This window comes from Rhodotorula toruloides (assembly GCF_000320785.1).
Source record: "Rhodotorula toruloides NP11 unplaced genomic scaffold Scaffold2, whole genome shotgun sequence".
In the NCBI taxonomy this organism is placed as follows: Eukaryota; Fungi; Basidiomycota; class Microbotryomycetes; order Sporidiobolales; family Sporidiobolaceae; genus Rhodotorula; species Rhodotorula toruloides.
Genome location: NW_015622962.1, coordinates 1,398,918 through 1,412,018, shown reverse-complemented (window position 1 = coordinate 1,412,018; position 13,101 = coordinate 1,398,918). Strand labels below are relative to the sequence as shown.

General features: G+C 62.0%; 7 protein-coding genes across 7 annotated transcripts; 3 read left to right on the top strand and 4 right to left on the bottom strand.

Annotated features, from left to right (window-relative positions):
* Positions 1–135: 135 nt before the first annotated feature.
* RHTO_03258 (mitochondrial import protein Pam17) lies at positions 136–988 on the bottom strand (the record flags this gene model as incomplete). Its single annotated transcript, XM_016416929.1, has 4 exons — positions 136–266; positions 329–379; positions 466–643; positions 734–988. The coding sequence occupies 4 exons, from the start codon at positions 986–988 to the stop codon at positions 136–138; spliced, it is 615 nt and encodes a 204-aa protein (XP_016276648.1).
* Positions 989–1,073: 85 nt separating this feature from the next.
* Positions 1,074–1,537, top strand: RHTO_03257 (uncharacterized protein; the record flags this gene model as incomplete). The annotated part of the gene is made up of 3 exons (XM_016416928.1): positions 1,074–1,113; positions 1,222–1,328; positions 1,415–1,537. The coding sequence occupies 3 exons, from the start codon at positions 1,074–1,076 to the stop codon at positions 1,535–1,537; spliced, it is 270 nt and encodes an 89-aa protein (XP_016276647.1).
* A 223-nt stretch (positions 1,538–1,760) lies between these two features.
* RHTO_03256 (SRP40 domain containing protein) lies at positions 1,761–3,447 on the bottom strand (the record flags this gene model as incomplete). The annotated part of the gene is made up of 5 exons (XM_016416927.1): positions 1,761–1,824; positions 1,905–1,999; positions 2,088–2,994; positions 3,144–3,354; positions 3,420–3,447. The coding sequence occupies 5 exons, from the start codon at positions 3,445–3,447 to the stop codon at positions 1,761–1,763; spliced, it is 1,305 nt and encodes a 434-aa protein (XP_016276646.1).
* Positions 3,448–3,803: 356 nt separating this feature from the next.
* Positions 3,804–6,689, bottom strand: RHTO_03255 (two-component response regulator; the record flags this gene model as incomplete). Its single annotated transcript, XM_016416926.1, has 10 exons — positions 3,804–3,811; positions 3,920–4,184; positions 4,246–4,304; positions 4,414–4,518; positions 4,581–4,605; positions 4,693–5,372; positions 5,454–5,781; positions 5,843–5,905; positions 5,991–6,201; positions 6,298–6,689. The coding sequence occupies 10 exons, from the start codon at positions 6,687–6,689 to the stop codon at positions 3,804–3,806; spliced, it is 2,136 nt and encodes a 711-aa protein (XP_016276645.1).
* A 451-nt stretch (positions 6,690–7,140) lies between these two features.
* RHTO_03254 (uncharacterized protein) lies at positions 7,141–9,810 on the bottom strand (the record flags this gene model as incomplete). The annotated part of the gene is made up of 9 exons (XM_016416925.1): positions 7,141–7,206; positions 7,269–7,936; positions 8,010–8,039; positions 8,121–8,242; positions 8,324–8,571; positions 8,656–8,761; positions 8,871–8,996; positions 9,056–9,142; positions 9,221–9,810. The coding sequence occupies 9 exons, from the start codon at positions 9,808–9,810 to the stop codon at positions 7,141–7,143; spliced, it is 2,043 nt and encodes a 680-aa protein (XP_016276644.1).
* Positions 9,811–10,137: 327 nt separating this feature from the next.
* RHTO_03253 (uncharacterized protein) lies at positions 10,138–11,175 on the top strand (the record flags this gene model as incomplete). Its single annotated transcript, XM_016416924.1, has 4 exons — positions 10,138–10,269; positions 10,390–10,429; positions 10,638–11,041; positions 11,128–11,175. 4 exons carry the CDS (start codon positions 10,138–10,140, stop codon positions 11,173–11,175), a joined length of 624 nt encoding a protein of 207 aa, XP_016276643.1.
* Positions 11,176–11,469: 294 nt separating this feature from the next.
* On the top strand, positions 11,470–12,939 carry RHTO_03252 (transcription factor, TEA/ATTS family; the record flags this gene model as incomplete). Its single annotated transcript, XM_016416923.1, has 3 exons — positions 11,470–12,034; positions 12,090–12,576; positions 12,621–12,939. The coding sequence occupies 3 exons, from the start codon at positions 11,470–11,472 to the stop codon at positions 12,937–12,939; spliced, it is 1,371 nt and encodes a 456-aa protein (XP_016276642.1).
* Between the last annotated feature and the right edge of the window lie 162 nt (positions 12,940–13,101).

Here is a 13,101-nt window from a genome sequence, read left to right as displayed (position 1 = left end):
AATCATGGAAAGGAACAGTATAAAGGCAGTGCAAGAGAGCGGTGCGAGTTGACGACGAGGTCCAGAGTCCCAGAACTGCTGCGGCGCTACACGAGAAATGTACAAGTTTCCCTTCCCTCTCTCATCCGTGGATGCTCACAAAACCGCCTCGTCCTTTGACCCGAACGCTGCCTTGCGGCGGAAGATGTTCTGGTCGCGCAGCCACGAGCGGTATTGGCGGAGCGAGCCGACTTTCTCGGCGTAGTAGTCGGGTGCAGGGTTGGTTGCTGTTTCGAGCGTTTGTCAGCGAGAGCTTGAGGAGTAGCGAGGACGAAGGGTGGAGACGCACCTGATTGCCGAGAGGGGTCGGCGCGCCACCGTGAGATGTGACGGAAGAAATCTGTGTCCCGCGCAAGCGAGGTACGAGAACTCGTCAAAGTCCGTCTCGACGAGCGAAACGAGCAAACCCTGTTGCTCGAGACGCACCCTTGTCCTTCGCCTCCATCGCCTTCGCCACATTCCGGTGCGTCAACCTCCACAGCGCTCCGCCGACGGTCGGGCCAGCGAGCCATCCGAGTCCGACGCAAGAGAGGGTTGCGAGGCCGTAGGCGTAGACGGGTTCGATGCCAAAGATGAGGTCGCCTGGGTCGGATTCGATGGTGGCCTGCGTGGAAGCGGGTCAGACGCGGAGGCTACTGTCCATGCGCTGATGCCAGGACGATAGCCTGTTCCCAGGAATGAACCCTGGACTAACAAAGTAACCCGCTCCTGCGCTGAAACCGATGAGGGTGGTTGGGATGCTGGCGACGAGACCGTACACCCGCTGGCTCTTCCTGAGCGAGAGGTACGTCGGCCAGTCAAGCTGCCTCGCTGCGTGCTGCTCTGCCGCTGTCGGTGCGGGCGGAGGAGGGGCAGACGACGAGGCGAGGCGATGAGAGAGCGGGCGACGAGCGGGGGCGCGGGTGGCGCTGGACCGCGCAGTCTGTGCGAGTGCTGTTCTGACAGACATCGTAGGCGCACTTTCAGCGAACTTCTTGAGGACGAAGCGAGTTGCGAGAGCGAGAGAGAGGGTTCGTCCAGGACGACTCGCTAAGATGGCGCCCGCACAGCTCGAGCTGTTCAAGTTCAGTCTCTGTGCGTCTCTCAGAACTCTCCTAAGCCCGCCAGTCCAACCCGCTCATCCTGGCGTGTCCTCCTCGTCTCGCTCTCTCCCTCTCTCGCCGAGGATCGCTCCCGACACAGACGTCTTCCTCCCCGTGTACGCGATGCTGCACTACGGAGACCCAGACTGGTACGAGAAGTGGATCAGCCCGCTGCGGCCGGCGTTCAGGAGGGACGATGCGAAGCAGGTGCGTCCTCGCGAGACCCTCGCTTCTCTTCCTCGTACGCTCTCCGCGCAGGACGAGGCTGATGCCATGGCTTGGGCGAGGTACAGATCGAGCCACCGAAAGACTCGGGCGAACTCAAAGCCGAGATCGAGCGACTGCGGCAAGAGCGACTCGCGAGGAAGGCAGCGCGGAGCGAACACCAAGAGGCGTCGAATGACCGGCGAGTGTAGCGGGAAGAGCGCGCAGTGTACAGTCAGGGCGGAGAACGGACGGACGAGCGGTTGTGGTGTTGTACGAATTAGGCAGACTCTTTCTTTCTCACAACTCATTCTCTCCTCCTTCTTCGGCACGCGAACTCCTGAAAGATAACCATGCATGACAGCCACATCCGAGTAGACGCCAATAAGCCAAGAATGAACGATAAAAGATGCGAGAGGTGGGAGGAGAGCTGCCTCAGTCGTAGTTGAACTTGATCGAGTGAGACGCCATAGTGATCTCGCCGCCGCGGTACGAGCCTCTGTGCACCACAGGCGCTTCTACCCATCAGTCCAGCGTTCGCAGGGTGCGAGAGGAAGGGAAGGAGAGCGGTATACGCACCGCTTCTTCTTGTTCTTCTCCTTGGTGAAGCCCTTCCCACGCGTAACGATCAAGTCCGCACTAGCCTTTGCGCCATAGTCGTTCGATCCAGCCGGCTGTGCGAAACAACCCAACCCGCATCAGCCTCATTTGCCCAACTCGGAGCAAAAGGTGAGAGGGAGAGGAACGGAAAACGCGACGCACCCTCGCCGCAAACGACATATCCTTCAACCTCTCATCCGCAAACGTCACGTCCTCGGCCTTGACGCGCCTGAACCGTTCCGTCTGTCCTGCGCCCCCCTTCCCTCTCGCGCTGCCGTTCAGCTGCGGCGTGCCAGGTCGAGAGGTGGAGTTGGAGGAAGTAGAGTTGGAGGTCGAGGGAGTAGGGACGGAGGGTGTGGCGGGTGCAGCGATGGCGGTGGCGGGAGCAGCGATGGCGGTGGCGGGAGCAGGGGAAGGAGCGGCGCGGGCGGGAGAAGCGAGACGCTGCTTCTTTGCTGCGGGCTTCTTGGTCGCGTCCGAGTCAGAAGAGGAAGAGGAGGACGAGCCGGAAGACGATGAGCTCGAAGAGGAAGAAGAGGACGAGCCGCTGTCGGAGTCGGAGTCGGACGAGGAAGAGGAAGACGACGGTTCAGAGGAAGACGACGCCTTGCGCTTGTTGCCGATCGTCGGTGCGGGAGTGGCAGGAGGAGGAGCGTTCGACCGGAGGGAGCGGGCGGGACTCGAGGCCTTTGCGGCGGGGTTGCGAGCCTGAACGGCGCGGTCGCCCTCGTCGTCCGATTCCGACGAGGAGGAAGACGAGCTGCCCGAGGATGACGAGCCGCTCGACGAGTCCGAGTCCGAGTCGCTGTCGCTCGAGGAAGATGAAGAAGACGAGCTGGCGTCCTTCTTCTGATCCGCCTGCTCCTCCTCCTCCTTCCGCTGCGCCTGAACAGCCTCAAGCTTGTCCTTCGGCAGGACCTCCTTCTCAACCTCCTTCTCGGATGCGCTGTCGTCGGAAGAATCGTCTTCGGAAGACGAGGAAGAGCTGGTCGAGGCAGAGGAGCTGTCCTCGGACGAGTCGGAGAGGACGACTGCGCCGTTAGCAGAAGGCGCGGCCTTCTTCGCCTCCCTGTATGCGCAAGCAATGTTAGAACTCCGCTGGGGACCGCAGCAGCAGCCTGACGGGTTGTCAACAGCTGCTCTGCCCCGTCGGAACGAGGATAGGCAGCCGCATCGTCGCTAGCCCGCTGCAACTCGCCATTAAGGACGTCGACGCACCTCTCTTTGACCATGTCGAGCTTGGCCCTAACCAAGCTAACCAGCTCAGCGCCTGAGCACTTTCCGGCCTCCTCGCTGGCCTCCTCGCCGCTCAACCTCCACTGCGTCCCTGGCGCGGTCCACGGCTGCTTCTCAAGCTCTTTGACGAGTGCAGCAGCGGTCTTGTTGAGCGACTGGGTGCGCAAGAACGAGAGCGCGTAGACAAGCGTTTCTGTTCGGGGCGGTGAAGGGGTCAGCTCGACGACGACGAGGGTGTTTCGCAAGCGGACGACGCACGGCGGATGGCTTCTTCGCGTCCTTGCATCGTGTACACAGTCTGAGCGAGCAGGAGCGAGCGATAGCAGAGAACGGGTGGAAGCGATGAGGAAGAGGACGATCGAGGCAGAGTCCAAGCTGAACAGGGGACACACGGACGACCAGAGATGCAGGGTATCGAGACAGAGCACACAGTGTGAGACTACAGGCTTGAACAAGAGAGACAAAACGACAGGCGGAAAGGCGGGCGAGCGAACGAGGGAAAGAACGAGTGACAAGGAAGGGAAAGGCGAGCGAACGGACCCAAGATCTTGCGACGCCAGCGGAGAAGCGTTCCGTGTCGACGGACGACGAGTGGAGAGGTCGAGAAAGGTGGCGGGAGAGGCGAGAGGGCGAGCGGAACGCTCATTGAACTGCGGGAGATGAAAGGGCGTTAGTCGCAAGCTGACCAACGACCAGCGCTCGGTCGTCTCCGACATCTCGACATTTGCGAGAGCAGTGGAAAGGCCCTGGCGACTCACCTTCCTGGAAGCGCGCCGTCCCCTCGTCGCGGACGACCTCCAGCCCCCTCTTGCCCTCCTTCTCCATCGCAATCCCCTGCAACATCTCGACATAATCCTGATCGCTGATTCCCATGCTCGAGAACGGGTTCAAGACTTGCTGGCCACCTTCGTCCGTCACGACGACCGACTGGGCGAGCGCGTCTTGGATCTGGTTGTCGGTGAAGCCGAGCGCGCGGGGGATCTCGGCCATTTGTTGCATGAGCTTGAGGTGCGTCAGGTGTTTCTGCGTGTGTACGGAGCATTAGCGAGGATGCGGAAGCGCGAGAACCCGGATGTGGACGCACCTCGAGCATGCTGAGCAAGTTCTCCTTCGTGAACGGCTTGGGCAAGACGTCGTTCATGCCTGTGCGAAAACGACCTGTCAGCATGCTGCTTCGGATGCGGACGACAGCTCTCTAAGAACCCAGAAGTTGCGTCCCGGAAGAGCAAGTGCTGGACGAAGCGAGACTGACCGTGCGAGAAGTAAGTCATGATGTCGTTCGGTCCCGAGTTGCTCGTCATCGAGATGATGGGCGTCATCGGGTCGAACTGGCGGATGAGCGAGGTGGCCGAGACACCTGTGTGAGAAGAACGGGCTGGTTAGCGTCGAGGAACGGTGAGGGAGGGAGAAGGGACGAACCGTCGAGGTTGGGCATGACGATGTCCTGTGCGCTCAAGCAAACACACTTTGATCAGTCTCACCGCTCGATCGACGAGCAGCTCGAGGCCGAAAGAGAACGCCGGAAACGCACCATAAGCACCAGGTCGTACTTCTGCATATTCATCTTGTTGACCGCACTGACGCCATCGACCGCGACATCGATCTGGCACCCAAAGACCTCGAGGAACTTGCTGCTCAGCTTGCGGCAGACGGCATCGTCTTCGACGAGCAAGACGCGCGGCGGGACGGCCCAGCCTGGGACGTTGGATTGCCGACGCGGGGCGGCTGGAGGGCGGTCGGCGGCCGAGGTGGGCGCGGGAGCGGAGGTCGAGGCTTGAGGATCGCCGGAGGAGAAGGCGGGGTGGACGAATTGAGGAGGAGGCGGTTGCTGCTGGGAGGGAGGTTGCTGGCCCGGCTGCTGCTGCGGTGGGCCCTGCTGACCCGGCTGCTGCTGTCCAGGACTCGCCGACGCGCCTCCCGGTCCCCTCGGACCCTGCCCTCCCTGCTGCTCGTACCCTCCATTCTGCCTCTGCGCACCGTCATCCCTCCTCCCGAGCGGCGCAAACTCAAAGTGCCCAAAGTTCGGAGGCGGAGGCGGCAAAGGCGGCAAGTTGGGGAACTGTCCGCCAGAGAGGGACGCGCGGCGCGAGAGGTCGGCCATTTGGTCGTACGAGGCGCGCGCGACTTCGGTGTAGGACGAGATGAGCTTTTGTGCTTGGGACGAGGGGACGTAGGGCGCCGAGGGGTCTTGCGAAGCCGTGCCTTTCTGGTCTGCGTGCGCACGGGCGAGGGAGGCGGTTGAAAGTCAATCGGTCAGCGAAGGAATGCGGGAGGAGCGAGAGCGCAACGCACCGGCTTCGAGGCTGACGAGGTACTGGATCAAGTTCTGCATCAACTGATCCTGCGCGACCATGTTCCTCTGGAAGTTCATCATCTCGCCAATGACGGCCTGATAATCCTGACTGAGGTTGGTCATATGCTGCTGCATAGCCTGCTGAGTCCTCGCAAGTCCGTCGAGTTGCACTTGCAGGGCGTTGTAGTCGCCGGGAGGGAGGGAGCCGGCGAGACTGCCGGAGGGACCGGCGGCGAGAGAGGGGTCGAGGGGGCCGTTGGAGGCGGCGGCGCGCATGCGTTGTTGTTGAGCGGCTTGGGCAGCCTTCTTCGCGGCGGGTGCTTTGCGCTGCGGGCGAGGAGAGGGGTGAATTGTCGCGCTCGAAGCCAGGCAGACGAGCGATTCGCACCTTGATGTTCTCAAGGTTGTCCTTCATGTCGGCACGGAAGTTCGGGTGTCGGAACTCCCAGGTCTGCGAGTCAACGAGGCAGCGCTTTAGTCAGTCGAACGCAAATCCGCGCGCGAATCAGACAGCTTGTCCCGCGTCGCTGACTCACATTCTCGCCATACGGACTCGGCCCATCATCGTTGTTCTTGACCTTGTGAAAGTCGTACTTGTTGAGCTGTCGAACGAACGAGGCAAAGTTGCTGTGCTTGAAGTGAGCGGGGAGGATCGCGGTCGTGAACTGGTTCATGTCTTTGACGACGAAGGTCGAGCCGTCGTGACCCCAGGAAACGACGTCCGAGTATTCGCCGTCGTCGAGCATCCTATGCACGAGCGTCAAGTCAGCATCTCGCATTCGCGGATGCGCCTAGGAAGCCGTTGCTTCGCCAAGCGCAGGACGAAGAGACGGGAGGACTGACTTGTACAGCTTTTTGACAAAGTCGCTCCCCCCGCCCTTGGCCTTTGACCCTCCGCCTCCTCCTCCCGCTGCGCCCGTCGCTCCCCCCGGCCCTCCGCTCGCGCTCGCCGCATCGCTGCCCGGCTTCTCGTCCTCGTCGTCGTCCTGCTGCATCTGCAACTGCTGCTGGGCGTGCTGAGCCTGCTGCTGCGCCTGCTGAGCCTTCCTCTTCCTCGTCCCCGGTCCCTCGTCACTCATTTGCGGTTGCTGAGGCTGCTGCGGGGGCATCCCATGCCCGTAGCCAGGGTGAGGAGGAGGCGGTTGCTGGTAGTGTTGCGGCGCGTGAGGGTTCGGGTGCTGCGGGTGGTGGTGGGGCGCGTACGAGTCCTGAGGATGTCCTGGGTAGCCCTGCATCGTCGTTCGCTGCTGAAATCGCTCAGAGACGAGGTTGAGATCGTGTGGGAAGGAGGTGGGGAGGCGATGGCGTCGACAAGGTGTTCGAGCGCCGTTCGAGCGTGTGTGGGTGCGTGTAGAATACCAACAGACACAGCAGACACTCCCGCGAGTCCCAGGCCGTCCTTTGGAGCGAGTCGCGAGGTCGTCGAACCGGAGCTCTTGAGGGTGGCTGGCTGGCGACGGCGAGGGCGAGTGAGCGAGCGGCACAAGCGCTGGGTGGGTGTGTGCAGCTGTACTCGAGCGTGTGTCGACGTCGAGCGAGATGTCAACCTCGTCTGCGCTGAGTTCTGAGCGGGTCGAGGCAAGAGCACCCGAGGACGAGACCGCGACGACGATGGGTCGCGGCCATCCTCGCAAAGAACACCGCGAACGACGTCGAGATGCAGTGTGCAGAGTCGTACGAACACCGTCAATCATCGTCGGAACCGTCGCTGAGGACGAGGACCGCATCCACATCCTCCTTCTCCCGCTTGACCTGCGCAGCCCGCCTCGTCGCAGGCGACACAGGCGCCACCTTCCTCCTCTTCCCCGCTGGACTCCCGCTCGTCGGCGCAGCAACTGCTGCGCGACCTCCTCCTCCTCCCTGCGCTCCCGCTTCCGCCCCTCGATCGCCCGCCGAACCTCGTCCTCCTCGCGCGCCTTGACCCGCCGCTCGACTTCCTCCTTCTCCCGCCTGAGCTGCGCGAGCTCGCGCGCCTTGTACTCGGCCAACTCGGCGCGCAGGCGGGCAATCTCGGCGTCCGGATCTTCCGCATCGCCGACCTTGCTCTTGCCCTTCTTCGTAGTTGCTCCTGTCGCCCCTGCCTTCTTCTCCGTGACCGGCGGCTCGCCATACAGGTCGTTCTCGTCCTCCTCAATCATCTCCACATCCGACGTATCAAGGACGACCTCCCCAAGCGGAGGCGGCTGAACCCTCTTCTTCCCCTTCGCTACACTCGGCTTGACCTCCTCCTTCCCCTTTCCCTTGCTCTTCGCTTGGCTCTTGGACGGTCCAGGCGCACTCCAATCCGGCGAGCGAGGCCGGGCCAGGACAGGGGATTCTTCCCGCACCGACTTCGGATTGGGCTTCGGTTTGGGCTGCGAAGTGGTAGAGCGGGTGGAGTGGGCGGGAGGAGCCGTGGCGGCGTTTGATGAGGAAGAGGCGGAAGCGGAGCGAGAATTGGAGGTGCGAGGAGCGGGGGCGGCGGGAGGGGTGTCGTCTTGCGCTGCGGGAGGGAGTGAGAGTAAGCAACGTTGAGAATGCGGACGTGAAGGAGTCCCAGCGAGGGTGAGACGCACCTTCGACCATACCTTCAATCTCGAGAACGGCTGCAAGGCGAATCGCAATCCGAATCAGCTACCACTCTGGAACAGCGGGATGTCAAACGAGTCCTCATCGCGCCGACTCACTCCTGCTGCGGTACTTGAACTCGAGCACGGCGTAGGGCTTGTCCTTCCTATCGCCGAAGCGCTTCTCGTCGAAGACGAAGACGGAGCGTTTCTCGGCGCTGTGTTGGCGAGCAGGACCGAGACTGTGATCGCAGCAATACTCGACAATCAATCAGCATCCTCCAGCAAGGAGAGTGGATGGAGCGAGGAAGAGCGCGACTCACGAAGCCTGATGACTCAACCCCAACTTCTTGCTCTCCTCCCACAACTTGGTCTCCCCCAGCCCCTTCCCCTCTCCACCATCCGCATCTCCCGCATTCATGCCCTCATCCGCTGCCTCGCCTACCCGTCCGCGGTAGATCCGTAGCTGGATCGAGCCGAGAGAGCGAAGCTGGGATTCGGTTAGGTGCGAGGCAGAGTCTGGGTCGGAAGTGAGCGCGAGAGGGGAGAAGACGAAGGGTCGGAGGGAAGTCTGTGATAACATGTTCGATCGCCTCCATCAGCGCCCTTTCGACTAGCGAGAGTGTGACTGAAAGACGAGAGGAGCTGAACGCACCGCACTCTCGCTTCGCCCGCGCCAGGTGTACGACCGCTTCTTGACGACGTCGCGCGAGTTCCACATTGTCGATTTCTTCCATGCGCGGATGATCTGGCGGTCGGCGCTGCGGGCAGAAGCGAGGCGCCGAGAACATCAGGCTCCTCGTGATACGTACGCTCCTAGCGAAACGCGCTCGAAGCAGTTCGCGAGGAGCTGATCGAGACCGAACGCACCCGCAGACTACACCGTCCACAATAACCTCGCACAGGAAGTCCGCCGCATCGTCCTCGCCCCTCTCACGCTCGTCGCGAAAACCAACCGCGAACTCGGCACCTTCAACCGCCTCGAGGTAGCAGGTGCTGTTCCGTTCACGAGGTATGTCGGTGAACGGAGACAGAAGGCGGGGAGGAAGACGCACAGCTTCATCGGACCTTCGGACTCGGTCTTGTAGAGCGGGACGGCCTTGTTGTCGACCAGAACCCAGGACGCGAGTTCGCCGAGACGTCTGCAGGTTGGAGACGACGTCAGCGCCGTCCGCGAGTGCTCAATCCGAACGGATGGAACGAGTGCATTCTGGACGCACAGCAGCCTCGGGTCCTTCGTTCGCGGCCTCGGATTCCCGCCGTGCGCTGCTGCCCGTCCGTTTTCTCGTCCGTGAGAGTGGCCACCTCCTCGGCCGCCGCCCTGTCCGCCACGAACAGCCCCTCCCCCTCCTCTCCCACGACCCCTTCCGCGCCCGTTCGTCTCGCCCCGCGCATCGTCTCTTCCGCCCGCCTGTCCGCGTCCGTCTTGCTCACGAGATTCCTCAGGATCCCTCGGCAAGATCCGCTCCGCGAGCGAGTGCCTCGACCGAGAAGTACCGTCGCTGGTCGAGGCAACCGGTTGACGAGGAACCTCGGGACGAGCTGGCAAGTCCCGCGCATCCTTCTGACCGATCGGCTGAACCTGTCCCCTCTTCACACCACCCTTTCCGCCACTGGCACTCGCGACAGGCGCGTTCCGAGCCGCACTCGTCCCGTTCGAACCGTTCCCCGCTTGAACCGCCTGCTCTCCCGGCCTCACTCGTCGAAGCGAGATGGGTGCGACGATCTCGGCTGGTGCTGCATTGACTGGTGGGCGTTTTGGGCCCGGTCGCGAGTTGGATGAGGCCGTGGGCAAGCGAGGCGGAGTCATCGAAGGAGAGGTTGGCTGATGAAGATGGAGAGGGGGAGAGACGGCGGAGAAGAGGGTGGCAGGGGTTGCGACGCCTTCTGAGCGCGTGTGAGCACAGTATGAGCAGCTCTAGCTGGCAGCAGGCCCGTTCAGCGGGTGAGAGCGTGGTGCGGACGGCAACCTTCTCCTCGACACCCCTCTGAACTTGACCGTTCACTCGCGCCAGCTTTTTCGTGCCTCTCAAGCTTCTGCCTGCATCTCCTCACTTCTGTCCAGCATCCGGTTTGTCCGCCTCCTCGCCCTGGCTCAGTCTGGTCGACTTTTGCCGCACACACCTTTCGAAAGCGAATGGCCGCCTCGACCAATGTTGACGGCTCCAGCCAGGCTGGCACGTCGATGAAGAGGGCTCATGATAGCTCTTCGGACTCGGAAGAATGCTCGGATGGCGCAGCAGGCGGTCGTCCAGGTGGAAAGGGCAAAGTGCGCAGGGTGAACAAGTCGCGGAGCTGGCCGCAGTCAATGGACGCACATCGTGTCGAAGGTGGGTGACCTCTATTGCAGAGCTCGAATGCCTGCGCTGACGCGTATGTCTTGTCGCAGCCGCTCGACGCATCCCTAGTTGCCGACATCTTCAGATCTCGTTCGAGGGAATGTTGTTGTCGCGAAAGGAAGCTATTGCAGAGTATATACGAAGGCGAACAGGCATAGTTCGGACTGCTGCCCAAGTAGGCGGTCGCATGCGTACGTGACAGAAGCGAACAAAGACGGACGGAAGGTCCACCTGTAAGTGGTCGACGCCGCAACAAAACTCGTACAAGCTAGGATCGCTAACGCCACATTGTGCGCAGTCGCAGACTTGGTCAATCACATGCTCAGCAGTCGAGACTTCGCCGAGATCAACTTCCCTGAGATCCTCGGACCCGACTTGTTTCCGATGTCGGCGTCCATCTCACTGCGGCAGAAGGGATCTCGCTCAGTCCGTGACGCCGCTACACAGACGGACTCGTCGTTCGCGACCTCAGCACCTCCCCAACCGGCATGTGCTTGCAACGCCGACAACGCGCGGTTATCGATACTCGTCCCTCCATGCAAGGTACCTACGCCGCAGCATTCACCATCCCCCTTGACGGCTGCCAACGCTGCTCCGTCCTTGATTTACGTCACCGTCGACGCCTCATTGGCGGCGCACCTCGCTCCGGCGCTCCCGACTCTTCGAGCTGCCGGCATCTCGTCCACTATCGACATCGCCAACGTCCTACTTCTTGAAGATGGCATCTCAGACTCTTCTGCGCCTAGCTGGGCGAGTCGGAGAAATTGGACACGGCGGAGCTTGAGCAGGCGAAGCAGCGGCTTCAGGACGCTAGGCGCGAGATCCGACGGAGGTAGCAGCCGTAGCGGGTGTACCAGCTTGGGAAGCCCACACTGCTGTGTGTCGAGCTGGTTTAGCGGACCTTGCCGTTCGCTTTGAAGACGGAAGAGTTGTGAGCGAGTTAAGCGATGTGTCCTCTTGTTCGGGTGAACTCGTGAGACTGCGGGGCTCGCCTTTCTCGCCACGAAGTCTGCCTTGAACGCTCTAGGAGACGCTCGTCAGTCGTTGTCGCGAATAACCTGGCGAGCGGAAGCACTTCCCGCTCTTTCTCCTCGTCCACTCCGCTCGACTCTCGCACACCTCGCTTGGTCATGCTGGACTGGCTCTACTCTCCCCAAAAGGCTGCTGGCAACGATGTCCCCATCGACCCTGCCCTCACGGAGGCCGGCACGACCCTCGCGCCGTTCGACCCCTTCCTCGGCAGGACGCGTCGCAAAGCCTCTGCGGGCGTGACGGACGCGATCAAGGCGGAGCTGTACGATTCGGATGAGCTAGAGTACGCCGACTATGGCCGCGAGGCGTCGCAGCAGCCGCACTCCGGACCGAGGCCCATCAGCCAACCAAGGAGAAGAGCGACGAAGGGCTTCATGGAGGCGCTGAGGGGTGAGGCGGACGATTCAGACGAGCACGAAAATCTTGACGAGGCGCAGAATCAGCCTGCCGCAGATGGAGCGAGTGTCGGGCAGGATTCTCCTCTTGCGCAGAACAACGCCTCGACTTCCGCTTCGAGGGCTCTCCGTTCGCCGACTGAGCGCAAGAAGACTGTCAAAAGCGTTCAGGGTGCCGCGCAGGCGCCGCGCAAGCGTGGCAAGACTTCGCAGGCCGCTCCTTCTTCCGACCGCTGGACGGCTGCCGAGCACGAGGCGCTCTTGCGAGGTGAGTCTCCATCGACGAATCGTCACCCGACCCTGCTGACGAGCCTATACCGCAGCTACCGACCTTGTCTCGATCCCCGGTACGGCGCTGGTCTGGCTGGGCTTTGAGGAGCTTCGCAGACCTCAGCTTCTCGCCGAGTACATCCGACGCCAGACCGGCACCATCAAGACGTCTAGCCAGATCAATCGCCGTCTTACCAGGATCACCCGCCTTCCCGCAATGAGGGACCGTGTGCGCGGCTCGGAGATGTCGCTCAAGGAAGCACGCGAAACTGACTGGCATGCGCGACTTGGACCCGACCGCTTCCCGCACACGAAGCCCGTCTCTTTGCTCGACACCTACGGCACGACTACTGCGAAGAAGGGAGCCGCTCCGGCATCCCCTATCGCGGACCTCGACTCTAACCGCGCCAAGAAGCCTCGTCTCAGCCCTCCTGACGGCACTTCGACTCCTGCAGCCGACTTTGCGACCGCTTCGAATGCTTATACGAGTGGGAGCGGTCTTGCACTAGACCAGGAGGGCGCGCTCAAGCGGGTGACCTTGTCGAGGCTGATCTCGGCGCAACTCCGCCTTCTCCGGATGACAGCTTCGAAGGACCTCTCGACGACCAGCCCAAGCCACGCGTGCGCAGCAAGAAGCCCAAGTCGCGCCCCTTCGTCATCGACCTTTCGGCGATTCTCTCATCTCTCGTTCCCGGCCGCGACCTTACGACCTCGGCGCACGCCCTCTTCGCCTGCGGCATCACCTCGACCTCTCACTTCGCCGACTTGCTCATCTTCGATAAGGACGTCGCGAACGTCTTCGTCGACATCGTTGGCAGGAGAATGGAGCTGAGCGCGTTCGAGGTCGCCTGGACGAAGAAGGCGCTCGAGACTGGGAGGAACCGCATTGCCCTCGAGGGCTAGGTCGACTCTTCTTGCTTGCTTGGACGTGCATTGCATGGAAGGACGTTTTTTCATTGACAAGCGCTGGCGAGACGGGACTTTGCTACGAGAACCGCTTCCGCGTCTTATTCGCTCCGCCCCCGCTTCCGCAGCTTGCTGTTGCATGCAAAGGCGATTCTCGGA